This window comes from Podarcis raffonei, chromosome 13 (assembly GCF_027172205.1).
Source record: "Podarcis raffonei isolate rPodRaf1 chromosome 13, rPodRaf1.pri, whole genome shotgun sequence".
Lineage (NCBI taxonomy): Eukaryota > Metazoa > Chordata > Lepidosauria > Squamata > Lacertidae > Podarcis > Podarcis raffonei.
In genome coordinates this window covers 15,393,795-15,411,631 of record NC_070614.1, presented here as the reverse complement: position 1 = coordinate 15,411,631, position 17,837 = coordinate 15,393,795, and the positions used below count along the sequence as shown (strand labels likewise).

Below are 17,837 nucleotides of genomic sequence, written 5' to 3'. Positions count from 1 at the left end.
ACATTTGTAAGATGATATTTTAAATCAATAAAGATTATTTTTTTAAAAAAGGGATATGCGGAAACTGCAAAACTTACCAGAAAAATTAGAAATCAAGGTAACAAACTTTTTACAAAAGAATGGAAATGATTTACTGAATATTTACAAACTGTAAACAGATAAGAACATTGGCAGGATTATTGTAATAACCTGCAGTTTCATAAGAGTAAATATTTAAAGCAGATGAATAAATGAACAAATTACGTTAATTTGGATATGCAGAAAACATGAAAAATAAATTTTAGGAACTGCAGAAAGAGGGGAAAGGAAGTCAAGCTTTGAAATGTTCAAAAATGACTGTAAAATTATGGAAATGTATAAACCTGAAAATCATTTTTTTAAAAAGAAACCCATTGAAGCCACTCTCTGTGAGCCTACCTCACAAGATGGTTGTGGAGATAAAAGAGGAAAAGGAAAGAAAAACCACGCACCTCGCCTGGAGCGCCTTGAGAGGAAAGGCGGGCTACAAGCGTTCTAAACTACCTACGTCGAGAGACGACGTTTGAACGTCACGTCGTACGCAAGCGAGCCGCCAGATGGCCCTGCAAGTAAAGCTTTCATAGAGCGAGAGAGAGGAGGGGCGGCAGGCATCCAAGAGTGGGCGTGGCTTCTCCCCACCCGCAGCCCCGCCCAGCTCGGGCGTGACGCGCGCGCCTCCAGTCTCGAGCGGCCTCTCAGGTGAAGGGGGCGTGGCCTCCTCCAGTCGACTCCCTCGGCCGGTCGGCTGCGCTTTTCTGCCCGGCTCCGGCGCGCGCGCCCGACCGTCCTCCTTCCCTTCGCCCGCCGTGTGGGCTTTGCCGCTCCGTCCGCCGGGTCCCTTCACACCCTTCGCAGCGCCATGGCAGAGCAGGAGAGCCTCGAGTTCGGCAAGGCGGACTTCGTGCTGCTCGACGCCGTCTCCATGCCCGAGTTCATGGCCAACCTTCGGCTGAGGTAAAAAGAAAGGAGTGGGGGGAGTGGGCGGGGCGTCGCGAGTCCCCCTCTCTCTCTCTCCCAGCGCCCCTCCCCATCGAATTTCCGAGGGAGGGGGCAGGAGCAGAGATCTCTCTGATTGGTGGGTTGAGACTGGGCAGGGGGGAAGCAGGCAGGTGCTGAGGGTCGCGGGTTTTGCGCGGGATTCGAACCCAGAGCTCTCGAGCGGTCCAGCAGCAGCGAGCGTTTCTCTCTCACGCGCGTACCTGGAGCTCTTTTTTTCCATCCTTGCGAGCCCTCGCTGCCCCGGAAAACCGCCTGGGCGTTGCTGCGGCTCCCCGGTGCGAGTGGGGTGGCTAAAGACCGAGAGCGAAAGAGTGGGCGGGTTGCCTCTGGGCCATATGGGGCGAGTTCGTGGGAAGAGGCAAGATTCCGACCGGATTATTTCCTGGTTGGTTGGCAACTCCGTTTTCCTGGTCGCTGCCTGAAGTGCACCAGGTTGCAAAAGTTTCCTTCTCTTGATAGGCTCTTTTAATCTTATCCTGATAATGATTTTGTGGTTTTTGTTTTTTTTAAATCCAGTCACTTAAATAGGAGCCCCGCAGCATCTTATTGCCAGTAGTGGCCATGAGGAGGGTGTTAACTTTCATAGAATCATACATCAATGGTTTTGTCAGGGGGATGAGTCGGAGACCATATTCTTTTGGGGGAAGGTAGCTGTGGACCTGTGTGTGGGGAGGTCTGAAGCAAAAAGTGGGTGGAAGAGCTTGTCTGTCTGCCTCTCTTCCCTTAATTTGTTCACCCATGCATTCATTCTCTCCCTTTCCACATTCATTCATTCATTCTCTCTCACACCTGTTCACAGTACCCTTCTCACTTTTATTCTTCTATCCATTCATTACAGTGGTGCCTTGGGGTACATACGCTTCAGTTTACATACGCTTCAGGTTACAGACTCTGCTAACCCAGAAATATTACCTCGGGTTAAGAACTTTGCTTCAGGATGAGAACAGAAATCGTGCTCTGGCGACGCAGCGGCACCAGGAGGCCCCATTAGCTAAAGTGGTGCTTCAGGTTAAGAACGGACCCCTGGAACGAATTAAGTACTTAACCCGAGGTACCACTGTATTTAGGGCTTGGTAGACCACACTGAAAGTGGTGGAGGACTGTAGGTGACCCTTGAGCTGTAGGTTGCCCCCTTGTGCTTTGCATTGTACATGTGTGGTCCTGCTAGGTCAAATCAATGGTCTACCTAGGCTGACATCCTGCCTCATGCTCAATATCAATCCTCAACAGCAAAACCGAAGTAACTGCTTGAAATATCCCAAAGCCATTTCATTTTATTTATCTAAGTATTTTGACCTTTCCCTAACTTTCAGGGTAGATCCCCTCCCAAAGGAGAGCATAGAGAGATTTTTATCACCACTATTTCAACGTTCATCAGTAAGCACTGTGATTTGAATGGCATGTTTGTAGTGTGTCTTAATCATAGCATTGGTAAGGTGTTGTTAGTCAGGGTTCCTGCCATCATCACCATGCCCACATTCCTAACCCTATGAAATCCAGACCACAAAATGTTTCATAATCAAAGAACAAGGTAAACTGCAGAAAAGCTGCTCTTAGGTCAGGCATCCCCAGCCTTCAGCCCTCCAGATATTTATGACTACAATTCCCATCACCCCTGACCACTAGTCCTGTTAGCTAGAGATCATGGGAGTTGTAAGCCAAAACAGCTGGAGGGCCGCAGGTTGGGAATGCCTGTCTTAGGTATCCCTCTGTCCCCATATTACCCAACCAAGATTGCATAGCAGCCTGTAAAAATAAAACAAAATACCAGCCATTGTTTTGGCAGCTCCAGCAAGTGAACAGAGGGGGAGAGACTGAATATCTCTTTCTGATCTGTGTTGTTCACAGCAGTTGTGGCCAAAGTCTGAGAGTATTTTGCCATCCTGTCCAGAATCTTCATCCAGCGAAAATGGTAGCTGAATTGGGTTACCTGGCACATCTTGCTTTTCAGTAATGTAAAATATATGCTTAAAAACTGAACTATAATTGCTTCTTAGAAAAAGCAGAATTGAATACAATGGTTAATTGCTAATTCCCTCCAGGGCTGCCATGTGTTGGCAATGTGATCATGAAACACCTGCCCTGCGGCTATTTCATAATCACTATGCCCTGGCAAACAGCTCTTTCAAGGAACAGAATAATGGCTGAAATTCTTGAAGGCAGAACAGGGAAAATAATTTGAAAGGGGGCGGGGGAGAGAATATGGTAAATTTTTCAGTCTTCTCTCCCCTCACCATCATTCAGAAAGTAGCATTTATGTTTATGATCTTGAGAGTGCTTGTTTGAACCCTTCCATTTAATTGAATGGAACTTATTTTCAAATAAGTATGCTTAGTCTTGCTAAGTGGAGTATCAAAACGTTTTGCAAATATATATTCTCTTCCTTCATTGCAAATAAGTTGCATCTAGCTTTCTTGCAGTGAAGCAGGCATCTCCTCTTCTAGATGTTTAGCTCAGTTGCAGCAGCTGGTCAGTGCCTATTTTTGTTGGTTTCGTGGCAAAATGGTATTCCATTTCTCTGGGCGGGTGTGTGGTCTGTGGCTGTAGACATGTCACTATATTTAAACACATTTGGCACATATGAGCATTTCTGGGTTGGCGAAGTTTATATTTCATGAAAACAGACATACTGATCCTGGACATATCTTTATGGAACTTTGTTCAATTGGTTTCAGTTCAGTTTATTTTTAAGTAAATATGCTTAGGACGTTAGCATAAGCCCTAATTCATCCAGGGATAAATTGTGCAATTTGGTTTGAAAGACATAGCTGATGAACAGGATTTATGGTCTCCTACTGAAGCCTCTCTCCCCTTGTGCGATCTAACATTCTTTCACCTATACACTGGATTAGTTGTCCTCCTTGTCTTCCAAATCTCTCTTGAAAATCCACTACTTCCAGAAGTGTTTTCAGGATCACAAGAGTAGTGGGGCCTGTTCTTCCAGAAGCAAGAGAACTATCTAGAGTTGCCTAATGGAAGTTCCTTGAAAATCTGGGCTATGTCAGTTCCTGGATGGGATAATGTTTGGAAGTCATCATAGAGCTAGGAGGAGCCATATAGGAACCTCTCGTTGCAGGGAAGCCTCAATTAACGGCTTTCCAGACTCTGCTTGAAGACCTTCAGCAAAGGAAAACCCCACACCAAGTCTTTAATTCCATTGTCAAAATTGATATTATCATTAAGAAGATTTTCCTAATGTTGAATCAAAATCTACCCTCCTGTAACTTAAACCCATTAGATCTAATCCTGCCCTCTGAAGCAGCATGGAGCAAGTCTTTGTTCTGTTCTTTAGTGACAGCTGTTTAGGTAATTGAAGTGTGTTGTCATCTCCCACATCCTGCCCCCTTCTCATGGCCAGGATAAGCATACCCACTTATTTTAGTCCAGGATTGGGGACCTTGTAGTATTGCAGATGTTGCTGGATCCCATATCCCATCACCCCTGGCCATTGGTCATGCTGACTGAGGCTGATGGGAGTTGGAATTCAACGATATCTAGAGGGCCACAGGTTCCTCATTCATAGAATCATAGAACTGTAGAGTTGGAAGGGACCCTGAGGATCATCTAGTCCAACCCCCTGCAATGCAGAAATATGCAGCTGTTCCATACGGGGATCGAACCTTCAACCTTGGCATTATCAGCACCACACTGTAACCAACTGTCCTGCTTTAACTTTTCCTCATAGGACTTGTTTTTTTTCTTGCCTTCCTCTGAACCAATACCGGACTGTCTATTTCCTCCTTTAAGTGCAACAGCCCAGAACAGGGCACAGTACTCCTGATGAATTAAGATTTCTGCATAAAATTGAACTATTGCTTTTTGAGTTGGAGAGTATGACTCTCCTGCAGCCTAAAATTTCCCTAGCCTTGTTTGCAGCTGCCTCACACTGTTGACTCATTGGTATCTTGTGATTAGCTACAATCCTGAGATCATTTTCACATGTACTGCTGCCAAGTTGAGCATCTCCCATCCTATATCTGTTCACACACGCCCCTTCCCAGATGCAGAACTTTGTATCCCACTCAGTTCTTTGTCCTTGCCAAACTAGATAAGGATCCCTTCTGCTCCTTCATCTAAGTCATTAATGAAAATGTTGTTGAAGTATATGGGGCTCGGAGCAAAGCCCTGCTCCATTCTTGAGTACAGTTTTTCAATTAGCTGTTAATCCAGCTGACAGCATTATTGTCTAGCCTGCATTTAACCAATTTGCTAACCAAAATATGATTAAGGACTTGGTCAAATGATTTGACGAAATCTAGATAAATTACATCCACAGAATTCCCACAATTCACCAAGCTCTGCAATTAGAATAAAGAAGAAACGGGAGTTGTCTGATTGAGTGTTCTTCAGTAGAAGCCAGCATAAGATTGTCCCAGCTTCTACTAATGACTACATTGTTATCAAGAATCTTGCAAATAGGCTCCTTTAAAATCTGTTCTAGGATATTACTGTGTCAAAGTCAGATTGGACCATGGTGCATCCAGTCCAACATTCTGCTTCCTGTAGTGGCCGGTCAGGTTCATCTGAGAAGCCCATAAGTAAGACATGGTCAATAGCCCTTTCCTGTCACTTTCTGGCAACTAGTATTTAGTGGCCTCTCAAACTAGAGGTCATGACTAGCAGCTATTGATAGACTGAATTTCTCTAATCTTTTAAAATCCATCTCAGCTAGTGACCTTCTATGATGGTGAGTTCCATAAATTATACACTCTGTGAAGTAATACTCCCCCCCCCCGCATCCTCTCACCTGAATTTCCTGCCGGTCAGCTTCATTGGATGACCTGAGTTCTGGTGGTTTAAGAGAAGTGTGAGGAATTATATCCATTTCCCCCAAAACATGTGTTTAGAGTGCCATCTTGGAGCGCCTGGATTTCAACATTCTACTTAGCAACAAAAATTTTATCCCTAGCCCTATACAACTACATTCCCCCTCCACAATTTAGGGCATCCCAGTTTACTCTGTTCATCATCTCTTGATCCTATTCTATAATCTAGTGGTTTTCAAATCTGAAGTTCCCGGAGCAATGACAAGAGGAGCACAAAATTCCAGGGTCTTGAAGCAGGCAGTGTCTTCCTTTCCTCTATCCAGGATCTGGGTGAATTGTATGCCCCTTGGCAGAAGCCGCTCATTTATTAGGGGCAACTGCTGGTTTATTTGTTATTTATTTATTACATTTATATACCACCATTCTCTGCCAAGGATCTCAAGGTGGTGCACATGCTTCTCCTCCCCATTTCACCCTCGCAACAACCCAGTGAGGTAGGTTAGGCTAAGAGATGGTGACTGGTCCAAGGTCACCCAGTGAGCTTCATGGGTATGTGAGGATTCGAACCCTGCCTTCAGTGCCTTCTCAGTGAAGAGAGCTGTTGCTTTATTTATTTTTTGAACATATATATTGGTTTTTCAATTAATTTACAGCCATCCTTTTCATACAATACATCCTTTACATACAACACATACAATAAACATTTGAGATCTCTCAACATTACACCATCGAACATGTATGCGTAAACAAAAAAAGGCGGGGGGGAACTATGTTTCTTATCTACTCACTGTGTTTTTACATTGTTTACACCGGACTTCCTTCCACCTCTTACTTGGGTCCATAGAATTCTATGTTGTATGCCTTCCCAGTTGTATCTAATCTTCTGTTTTCCATCTTTTCCACAGTTTCTACTAGTTATCTTTACAAGAGTTATTCTCGCCCAGTCAAGATTTTTAAATCAACGCAGTAATCTTTCAGATTTTTTTTTAATTACTCCAATTGTTGTTAAATTTTTGGTACTCTTGGTCTCTTAATTGCCCTGTCAACTTGTCCATCTCTGCGAATTCCACCAGCTTCACTTGCCACTCCCTCTTCGTTGGAATTTGGTCTCGTTTCCAGTTTTGTGCTATCAATACTCTCGCTGCCGTGGTGGCGTACATGAATAATTTCTTCAAATCTTTGCGGATCTCATCCCCAATGATTCCTAAAAGGAAAGCTTCTGGCTTAGAGAGCTGCTGCTTTAGGCTTACATTTTGCTGACAGTGGTTTTAGGGATCTTATACTTTTCCATAAGTGTTGAGCGTAGTATCCCAATCAATAGGCTCTTGCAAGATATTTACTCATCTTCATTAAGCACAACCAGCCATTCTGGAAATCTTAAATTCTTTAAAGAAGTGCTTGTTTCTTTGGGTTTAAATTCCTACCTTAGGGCTGGTTCACACTTATACGTTTATCACAAAAGCTGCAATGTCAAGTGATGACTTGGAGTCACAAGTAGAATTCTCACATAACTTTTTCTCATCAGTCACAATTTGTCCATGGATGTCAATTTAAATGTTCAATACTATGACTGCAGCATTTGGGGAAATAGAAAATGGTAACCAGCAGCTGCCTTGAGTGGCTCTGCTGCTGCCACTGGTTCAATGGAAGCAAAATGTTTTTAAAACAGCAGCTGAAAAGTTATTTTTTAAGAGCTTGTCACTGAGAGTTAATTTCTACCAGAATACTGATTCCCCACTGGCTTCTGGGACAATGTGTTTAAGAACTCTAAATATACCCTAGTAAAGCATATGTGCAATCAAATTAATACTAAAGCTAGAAACAAATATTTGCAACTGAATGTTTAAAATTTAAGATTTGGCTATAAATTGTGCTGCAATCACTTCTTTATAAAGGGCACAGAGCATGGGAGTCTGAAACTGCACACTCTAGTGCTTTTATTTTTCTCCATAACTTATTGTAGATGAAAATATTTTCCTTCTGTTTGCATCTAAAAATATTTAGGAAGTAAATGCTACTTTCGATGACCAGCTATATTACTAGTGAGAAAATATATGCGGTGCTGATGTTCTTTTAACTTGCCCTTGGAGTGGTAGATGTTAAGCTTTCTGAATGCTGCTTTGTGCTGGTGACGGGAGAGATTTCTGTAGCAGGAAGGGAATTCACATTATTATTATTATTGCCAATGAAAAACCAAACTCACCACAAGAATGTCCCTATATCCCCTTGTAATTCCAAACATATTACTCCTTTTGCAAAAGCATGAGCAAATAAGGCAGGGAGACTTCCTAAAATTGGCTTTCTGGTTAGACAAACAATTTGTGGACTATATGCTAGAAAAAGAAGAGTGTGAAAGCAGGTCTCATTTTACAGGGTAAAACAAACAGACTCGTTTGCGAGTGTGCTGTGCTTACTGTACTTTTGTCTCATAACTTCCTGTAAGAACGCTGGATAGGAATCTGACCGAAAGGAGGTGGTGTGGAGATCAGAAAGCCCTAGCTTAATTTAGCCACAAATCTTTTATAAACCCCTGTGAAAAAATAATGCCCGTTTCCTAGGCTAGTGTATATCCACTAAACCAATGGTTCCCAATTAGCTAAGTAGATCAGACTCCCTGTTTTTCAAAAGCCAAGCCATGGACCCCCTACTTTTGAAAACTTTGATCTCTATGGTAGTTTTTATTATGTAAATGGTGCTGTGGACTCCCTGGGGTCCAGGGACCATGACATTAGACCACATGATTGTAACAATAGCTAGTAATGGTTCCTCTACACATCTTGACAGAAATAAAACCCTGCATTTTCCTATCAAAATGAACTTTCTGCATGGACTTATCATGTATATCCACATTTGCATGTTGATCAGCTTAGAAAATGGCAGTTATAGAATTATGCTACATGATGAGCATTGAAATCAGTAATCAGATGAATGAGCACAAACAATCTAAAGTTGTATCTAGACAAAAATTTGCTGCTTCTGCGATAGGTTTTTCTGTGTTTGGGGCCACGATTCTCTGTCAGAATAGATGCAGAGTTTGGGAGTCCTGTCCAACCCTACTTTTTATAAGCAGGTTCCTGTTGTGTTCGGCAGTGTGATTTATCAGCCTCTGTTCCTTTAGAGACGAGGGGTCTTGCCACATTGACTTCTGCATTTTAAATCTTCGGCATTTACTATATCACTCTACGTGGGCCTTTTCTTGAAGGCAACATAGAAACTTCAGAAAATGCCAAATGCCACTGTGAGTTTCCTTATGCTGGTGCTAATCTTTAGAGGCTTTCAGAGGGCCTTTTGGGTAGTGGCGCCCATTCTGTGGAATGCCCTTCCATCAGATGTTAAGGAGATGAGTAATTATATAACATTTAGGAAACATCTGGAGGCAGCCCTGTGTAGGGAAGCTTTTAAAGTTTTTATGTTGTACTATGTTTTTATATGTGCTGGAAGCCACCCAGAGTAGCTAGGGCAGCCCAGTCAAATCGGCAGGTATACCTCTGCAACCAACTCTTCCTCTATCAACCCTTTGACAACTTTGGTCATCTAGTTGTATAGCAGCTCCCTGTGAGAATTGGCAAAGTAAAACACTGAAAAAGGGGAGCAGGCTAAGTTCTCTCTTGCACAAAAAGAAGAAAATGGTGTGTTTCCCCTCATATCTCGGATTCTACAAATTTTAGAACCTACACTTTTTTTAAAGAAATGAAAGCTTAGGTGGGGCGATCCCTCCCTTGCTCTGCTTGTCTGGTGCCATGAGGTAAGAACTGTTTCAGATAGAAAGAGGGCCTTTACATCAGCTCTCCAACCCCTCGTATCTTCAGCACACTCGCCTTATTGGCTTTTAGAAAGCGTTTCAAGTGGTATGTTTTGTTTGGCCTCTCGCATGGTTGGCTAATCTGAATCTCTTCCACATTTTCATATTGCGTTTTAATCTGCTTTCATAACTGTTATAGGCAGTGTTGAGCTTCAGAAAAGCAGCTCTCTTCTCCACTCCTTCCCTTTCCTTCAAATTCACTGGCCAAATCTTGACTCCAGTCAAGTAGCGGAGGTTAGACAATCAAATTATTCCTACAGTATCAGAAGCCTATAGTGCTCTGGCATCTATGAGGAGACAGCTCATATTGGGAATTACGTTGACATGACCATTGTGCTTGGGGGCAGAAAATTTACTTCTCTCCCTACCCCTCCAATGTTTCCCTGCTTATTATTACAGGTAGTGACCGTTTTAGGTGCTTCTGATATGTGCGCAAACTTCTCACGCATGCACCATGCCAAACCCGGAAGTGATCCGAAAACATTGCAAAAAGGGGTGAGGATGGAATTGGGTGTTTGCAGCCCCAACTCTTCTGTCATTCTCTTCTACCCCCTGCCCCCCATTTATTTCTCATCTTGGGGTGGAGGTTTGTGGTGCTGCAGATGAGAATTGACACCTGTCATGTGTCTCCCCCCACCTCTCCCTCAATTAATCCCAGGGTTTTAAAGAAGAGTAATAAATTGATGTGGGATTCCCCCCCCCAGTTGATGACAGACTAAGACGCCTACAATAAATAGCAGCCTTGTTTCCAGATAACTTAAGAAATGCCTAACAGGTAATTTAGAATCTATCTAACATGAATGCCTTGCATGTGAAACTATTTGACTCGCATTCATGTTAGGGATATATTACAAGGCATCCATAGTAACTGTGCCTCATTGGATACCATAATGTTGAGTCACGGATGATTCTCTTCTAGGGGATTTTCTTCCTATCAGAAAGGTAGCATCATCCTTCACTGAGTTGGAGAGGCTTTTTGTGATTGTGACATCCTTGGCATGTAGCAGTATTTGATTGCTGTATGTGTGAAACTGTAGACCTGTATACATTCTCTGTTAATGTACTTCTGCATGCAACCCCTTTGCTCACATTGGTTCCACTATAAGCATGCACACTAATGCGTATACCCAGAACAAATTTAGTTGGTCTCTAAGGTGCTACTGGACATTTTTATTTATTTATTCCGACTGCGTCAGACCAACACAGCTACCTACCTGAATCTATGAAATTCTTGTTATGCATGAATCAGAGTCCAAGCTTGTGGAGCTCTGAACAAAGTTAATGAAGCTGAGATGCAAAAGAAAGAGTTAATGGCACAGAGACTTCCATTCTGCTGGTATGCTGGGTTCACGCCCTTGCTTTGTTTGTCTAGTCTCCCTTGATAACCAATTAGGAGTTTCACACATTCAGGTTACCTTGGATCACTGCCTTGCAAACCTCTCAACAAGGGCACTGATATTCCCGAAACTAAGCCTTGCCTTAAATTTGTGTTGTTTAAACATGTAGGATCGCTATAATGGGCACCATAATTGGGCACATAGAATAAATGCATTGCTTTATTATTACTGTATAACTTGTTGGCCCCTATGACACTTCAGCTAAGGAGTTTTAAGATAGTAACACAATATAAAAAGAGCCCTGGTTGGGTCAGATCAAGGATTCATTCTGTTTCCAGCAGTTGTCTGCCGGATGACAATGAGAATCTTGTAAGAGGGCATTAAGACAGTAACCATCTCCCATCATAGTTTTGCAGTTCTTATTTTTCTTTTCGTATAGCCCTGAAACTTAGAACATTGTTTCCTTTTTTACAGATTGGGCCCTGAAAGGGGACAAAGGAGGACTGGCCTAAAGCCACCCCTGCTAATTCATGGCTATTTAAAGTTGCTTTCAGCCTTGAAAAACAGACTACCAATTTCTTTACGTGTGCCCCTGGGGTGCCTGCTAATAGAGCCCCATATCCAAAGGGATTTGCTGCTCTTTCTTCCTCAAATCCCAAAGAGGCCCACTTACTCTCTTAGCGTATGGAACCAAGTCTGCAACTATACAAGGCAAAGCAGCTAGGTGTTGCTGTCTTCCAAGTTCTTCATACATATCTTGCTTACCTCCTGGCTTTTGCTACTCCTGAGTTAAAATACCCGTGTCATCAAGGAATTCTGCATATATAGCTGTAGGAGGGAACTTTTTTAATGAAACCCAGCATGCAGAAAAATGATTTTCCTTCAGTTGGATTGTTGTGTGGAGGTTTCAGAAGTGGCCACATGAGCAGCTTACCTGAATGGTGACATGGCCAAATCTGAGATAGCTCTTTGCTTACATTTAAACCAGAGGTGAGAAACCTGTGACCTGTGGACTACAGCTCCCATAATCCCTGACCACAGGCCACTCTTACTTATGGAAGATGCAAGCCATTGGGAGGGGCGCAAGTTTCCCGTCCCTCATTTAAGTCATTCTGTTGATTGAACTGATGAGTTAAATAATGACTTTTAGTCTAAAATGCTATCCAGTCCCTGTTTCACTGCTACCGTAACCTAGAGAGGAAAACAAAACAAGGATGGAATCTACACACATATAAAAAAACACTGTGAAAATGCTTGGTTAGAAAATATTTTGAAAAAAATATATTGAATTTGCCATAGCTCACCATTGCCATCTAGTGTCACCTTTGTATATTGCACTTTACAACACATTAAAAGCTTTTTATTTACAGCTGTATAGCTGAGTCCAAGGTAAAGAAAACATTTGTTGCTTAATAGTAGGACCTGTTCCTGGTTCCAAAGGATGCTTGTCATCCTTATTATCTAACTAATTAATCTGCTTCCTTGACTTCTAATGCTGCTGTTGAACCTTTTACCAGTGGCCTTTGTAAGAGCATGAGTAGTGAAGCATCTTGGGTTGGTTGCTACATAACCATAGCATGCAGTTGCTTGCCATGTCACTTTAGACAGATCCTTGTAATAAAGAGTAATAATTAACCTTTGGAGCAGTTAAACAACTTTGAATGGCAATAAATCCTTGTTACAAGTGCGTGCATCTTGGGGAAGGTGCTCCTTGGTGCTCATTCAATGTGAGCAGCAAGCTATGGCCCTTTGTTGTTCTTTAAAAGGTCCTGCTGTGGCTTGATAGTCCTAAGTATCTGTCTGAAAATTAAATTCCATCCAGGAAATGGCTTTTTAAATGTGTCTGGTTCTCATGAGGTGGGACAAACAGTTGCTACTGGAAGAAGGCTTAGAGGCAGAGTCCATTATTCACCCCACCCACGTATAGCACGAAGATAGTAGAATAAGCTGTTTTTGCATGCTGTGTGCCAATTGTCAGTGCTGGCAGTTGCTGCAGCAACCCCTTGTTTGGATTTTTGTAGCTTATTGCTTCCTCCTTTTTACTCCTGGATGTGTCCATTCTCTCTTTGTACAGTACATTTTCTCTAGGGCAGCCTAACTGGTGTTGCCTATGCTCTGATAACCCCTAGGTTAGATTACTGCAATACATTATACATAGGGCTGCCTCTGAGGAAGGTTTGGAAACCTCAACTGGTGCAGAATTTGGTGGCTAGGTTGCTCACCAGGGCAAGACAGTTTGAGCGTATTACACTGATCTGCAGTGGCCATCGATTAGTTTGTGGACCTAATTCAGACTGCTGGTTCTGACCTAAAGGTAAAGGTAAAGGTACCCCTGCCCGTACGGGCCAGTCTTGACAGACTCTGGGGTTGTGCGCCCATCTCACTTAAGAGGCCAGGGGCCAGCGCTGTCCGGAGACACTTCCGGGTCACGTGGCCAGCGTGACAAAGCTGCATCTGGTGAGCCAGCGCAGCACACGGAAACGCCGTTTACCTTCCCGCCAGTAAGCGGTCCCTATTTATCTACTTGCACCCGGGAGTGCTTTCGAACTGCTAGGTTGGCAGGCGCTGGGACCGAGCAACGGGAGCGCACCCCGCCGCGGGGATTCGAACCGCCGACCTTTCGATCGGCAAGCCCTAGGCGCTGAGGCTTTTACCCACAGCGCCACCCGCGTCCCGGTTCTGACCTATAAAACCTTAAATGACTCAAGATCGCAATACCTCAAGGACCGCCTCTCCATAAGAACCTACCCAGACCCTGTGATCATCCTCTGAGGTCCTTCTTTGTGTACCACCTCCATGAGAGGTCAGGAGGGTAGCAACACGAGAACGGGCCTTTTCTGCAGTAGTTCCCCATTTGTGGAATTCTTTCCCTAGGGAGGTTCAGCTGGAAAAAGAGAGCCAGTGTGGTGTAGTGGTTAAGAGCGGTAGACTCGTAATCTGGTGAACCGGGTTTGATTCCCTGCTCCTCCACATGCAGCTGCTGGGTGACCTTGGGCCAGTCACACTTCTCTGAAGTCTCTCAGCCCCACTCACCTCACAGAGTGTTTGTTGTGGGGGAGGAAGGGAAAGGAGATTGTTAGCCGCTTTGAGACTCCTTCGGGTAGTGATAAAGCGGGATATCAAATCCAAACTCTTACTTGCTCTGCAACTTTTACTAACGTTAGAGGGTATGCTTCTAGGTAGGAGGACATATTTCACCCAATCTACTGTGTGTTTTGGAAAGTGGTTTGTCTGTCCATTTGCTTGTTTGTCCTCTGTGGTTTGGACGCCTCTCAAGATTATCACTGCCAAATTCTGCATGAGGGTTCCTAAGTGGAGGGGGGGAGGCTTTGTTAATGTTTAGACACCAGCTGCCATTTGACTCAAAATGCTGGACCAAAATGTGACTTTGGCATAAGTTCATCTGATTTTTGGCATAATGGGTCCAAACTCATAAACAACACTATCCATTTATTTAAGAAACCAGAGTAGACATGATATCCAGTACCACACTACTGTGACACATTTGCAGTCACATCTTTTGATGTCTGTAAGCATTCTTCTGTTGTCTATTCATATGTAGGCAGGACAGGTGGTATAAATAGATTTTTAAAAGTACATCACATCTGGTTGGCTTTAGCTTCAACATTTGTCTTACATTTCGGTCATGAGCCTAAATGGACAATCGACACTGTCCTTACCATTAAACCAAACAAGCACAACTCTTGTTTATGCTGGCAAAGAGAACCACAGGCTAAATATGACTTGTTTCACTGGGCAGCATGAAACCTTGTTCTGCCACATCTGTTAAATAGGAAAACAGGTAGCTCCTGATAAATGATAGGCAAGATAAATATCTATTAAGCGAATTTGTATCTGTAGGGAACTGGTTTCTGATTCAGGTGTGTTCTCTGCAACTTATGTGCGAGAGAATAACTTTTGCTATGCAAACACTGAATTCAGCGATGTGCGAAATTTAGCTTTAGCTTGGCACACTTTCTCCTATTACAGGAGTAAATGGGCAGCAATGGGAAAGTAGGATCATGAGGGAGGTGTTTGTCAATGATGAAATTTTTGAATTGGTCACAATTGTGACTTTCAGAAATATGCAAATATCCCTGCAGTGCTCAGTGAAGTTCAGCTGGGAGTTTTTCCTTACTTTAAAAAAAAAAAAATCTGGGTTGGTGCCCAAAAATCACTGAAATCGGTTGGCTAGAGAGCTCCAAGTTTGCAGCTATTTTTACTGCTTGCTGTTGGCTGCTTGTTTCCTCCAGAGAACTACAAAGACGATTTGTTCTTTTCAAGTCCTTCTTTATTATGATTATGAATTGTCCAGTGCCAACTGTGAAGGAGGAAATACCGAATAACCCACTGTAGCACTGCAAATGTGCTGTCTGGAACAAAGACTATCCAGCAAATATTTATTGCTGTTTCAGGCTTTGCTGCCTTATGATGTGACCTTAATGTTGGTGTTTTCTAGATAAATAAATGTGATTTTTGTTGGTTCGTTAAATCACTTCTCTAGCAATAGAATGGAAAAACTCAATGCTTATCTAATATTTATTGCTGACATACCTCGTGGACCACCTCTCCCCATATTAACCGATCCAACCCACATCCGGCAATCATAATCTGAGGCCTTTCTTCATGTCCCTCCTCTATGAGAGGTCTAGAGGGTGGTAACATGAGAACGGGCCTTTTCTGTGATGACTCCCCATTTGTGGAATGCTTTCCCCAGGGAGGCTTACCTGGCATCGGCGTTGCATGTCTTCAGGCACCAAGCAAAACATTCCTCTTCTCTAGGCCTTTGGCTAAATAAACCATCTATGGCCTTTTAAACTATGTGTGGGGGTGTTTATTGTTTTGTTTGCTGTTACGTATTTTTGTGTCTTCATACTGTAAACCGTCCTGAGATCCTCATTTAATTAAAAGAATAATATAAAGAATAAGACTATAAATTGCCCAATTATAATACATTGTCCAAACAAATCCCGATATTTAAATTTGTTTCATGCCACTCCTTTTGTATTCTCTCAGTATTCTCACAGTGGAATAATCTCCTGAACTGTAGCTACCTAAAATCCAGGTTATAGGGCCTGCAAGCTAGATTCCAGGGAACTGTGATTCAAGGAGTTATGTAGGCAGTGGAACTGATGAACCATGGAACTACCTACAGAACATTATTGGCAAATCTATCATTTGCCCGATAATAAGTGTTGGAAATGTAAGGAAAATGAAGGTACATTCTTTCACCTTTGGTGGACGTGCCCCAGGATTAAGGCTTTCTGGGAAATGATATATAATGAATTGAAAAAGGTATTTAAATATACCTTCTTGAAGAAACCAGAGGCCTTTCTCTTGGGCATGGCCGGCCAAGTGGTGCCAAAGAAGGACAGAACTTTTTTCATGTATGCTACAACAGCAGCAAGAATACTCATCGCAAAGTATTGGAAGAAGCAAGATCTACCCACTCTGGAAGAATGGCAGATGAAACTGATTGACTGTATGGGATTGGCAGAAATGACGAGCAGAATCCGTGACCAGTGAGAAGAGTCGGCAGAAGAAGATTGGAAAAAATTTAAGGACTATTTACAGAAATATTGCAAAATTAAGGAAAGTTAAATGGTGTTGGATTGAAATTGAGTGGTTTCTAGCTGTAATGATATAAAGAAACATAGATGGGAAAAAAGGGTCTGGAAAATAAGGTAATATTATAAGCTGTAATGCTTTAAGTGAAGGATTTGCTGAACAAATAATTTTAATTGGAATACAAGGAGGAGAAGTATGAGGAGGTCTGAGAAATTTGTTATTGAAAAGTATGATTTATGAACTATATGTCTTTTTTAATCTTTTTGTTTGTTTTGTTTTTGCTTGTTTGTTTGTTTTAAAAAATGGAAAATTTAATAAATATCTTTTAAAAAAAACAACAGAACATTATTGGCATGGGTAGCTTATTGCAGACAGACATTGTGCCGTTTCCATATACTATGTAAGAATCTGCTTATTACATCATTATTTCTGTTCTTCTTGCCATTTTATCATGTTGGCTGCAAGGGTCATGCTTGGCCTGTGTGTGGAGTATAAAGAAAAGAGCAGGGCAAGCATTGCTATATGGATCTGGATTTCTAAACTGTACCTGTTTAGACAAAGTAAGACAGAATCCTTTATCATCATTGCAACCTGATTTTTTAAGGCAATAGACTGTAGTGATCTGCAACCAGTATTAAAATTGTTTGCATGTTCTTTTTAGACAGGGTCAGCTGCTGGATCCTGGTAATCCCTGGTGCAAATTAAAGTCACTGGCTTGCAGCTTAAATAAAATATGTGCCCTTGCTTATGAAAGTTGTGAGTGTTCACCATTTCATCAGATCCTGAAAATTACATCAAATGTTCTCCAGTTTAATACTCTTCTTAAAATCTTGAAGCCACTGCCTGAACACTGTAGCACAAGTAAACAAACACCAGTGACCAACAGTGTACAGAAAACCAATTTCTGGTCTGTATGTTTATATACCTGGGGCCTGAGGCACGAGAAAGTAACTTGGCTGAAAGGAAGTGCAAGGGGCGAGGGAGGGGTTGACATGCCCACTCTAAAAATGTCTGGTTTTACTACTACTCAAGTCTTTGGAATGTTTATGAATAAGTCTGTGAGTGAATGGGATTACAAGGCAGAAAGGACACCCTTTTAAGGCCTTTACAAGCTCTGCTTAAACTTCATAATCATATGTATAGTGTAGATGTTTAACACTGTTGTCTACTTAATAAACTAATACCTCTCCTTTTCCTTAGCACAGTTGACACTCCTGATACTGTCCTTGATTTCATGAACATTATTGGTTTATGATCTGCTTCGGTTGCTGTGGCCTGCACGGTTGGCAGGGAATGCAAATTATTGTGGGATTCTGTGCTTATTCATGCTAAAAGTTTTTTTTTTTT

At 42.5% G+C, this 17,837-nt stretch overlaps 1 protein-coding gene across 2 annotated transcripts in view; it reads left to right on the top strand.

Moving 5' to 3' along the window:
- The first annotated feature begins 734 nt into the window (after positions 1-734).
- Positions 735-17,837, top strand: part of MYO1D (myosin ID) — a 173,071-nt gene continuing 155,968 nt past the window's right edge. The window contains exon 1 of one of the 2 annotated variants that reach the window (XM_053359882.1): positions 735-972. In XM_053359882.1, coding sequence (XP_053215857.1) covers positions 878-972 — 95 coding nt within the window. In that variant the 5' untranslated portion in view covers positions 735-877. Of the gene's footprint in view, positions 973-2,330; positions 2,395-17,837 lie in introns of those variants that run through there. The other variant, XM_053359883.1, reaches the window with a different exon arrangement.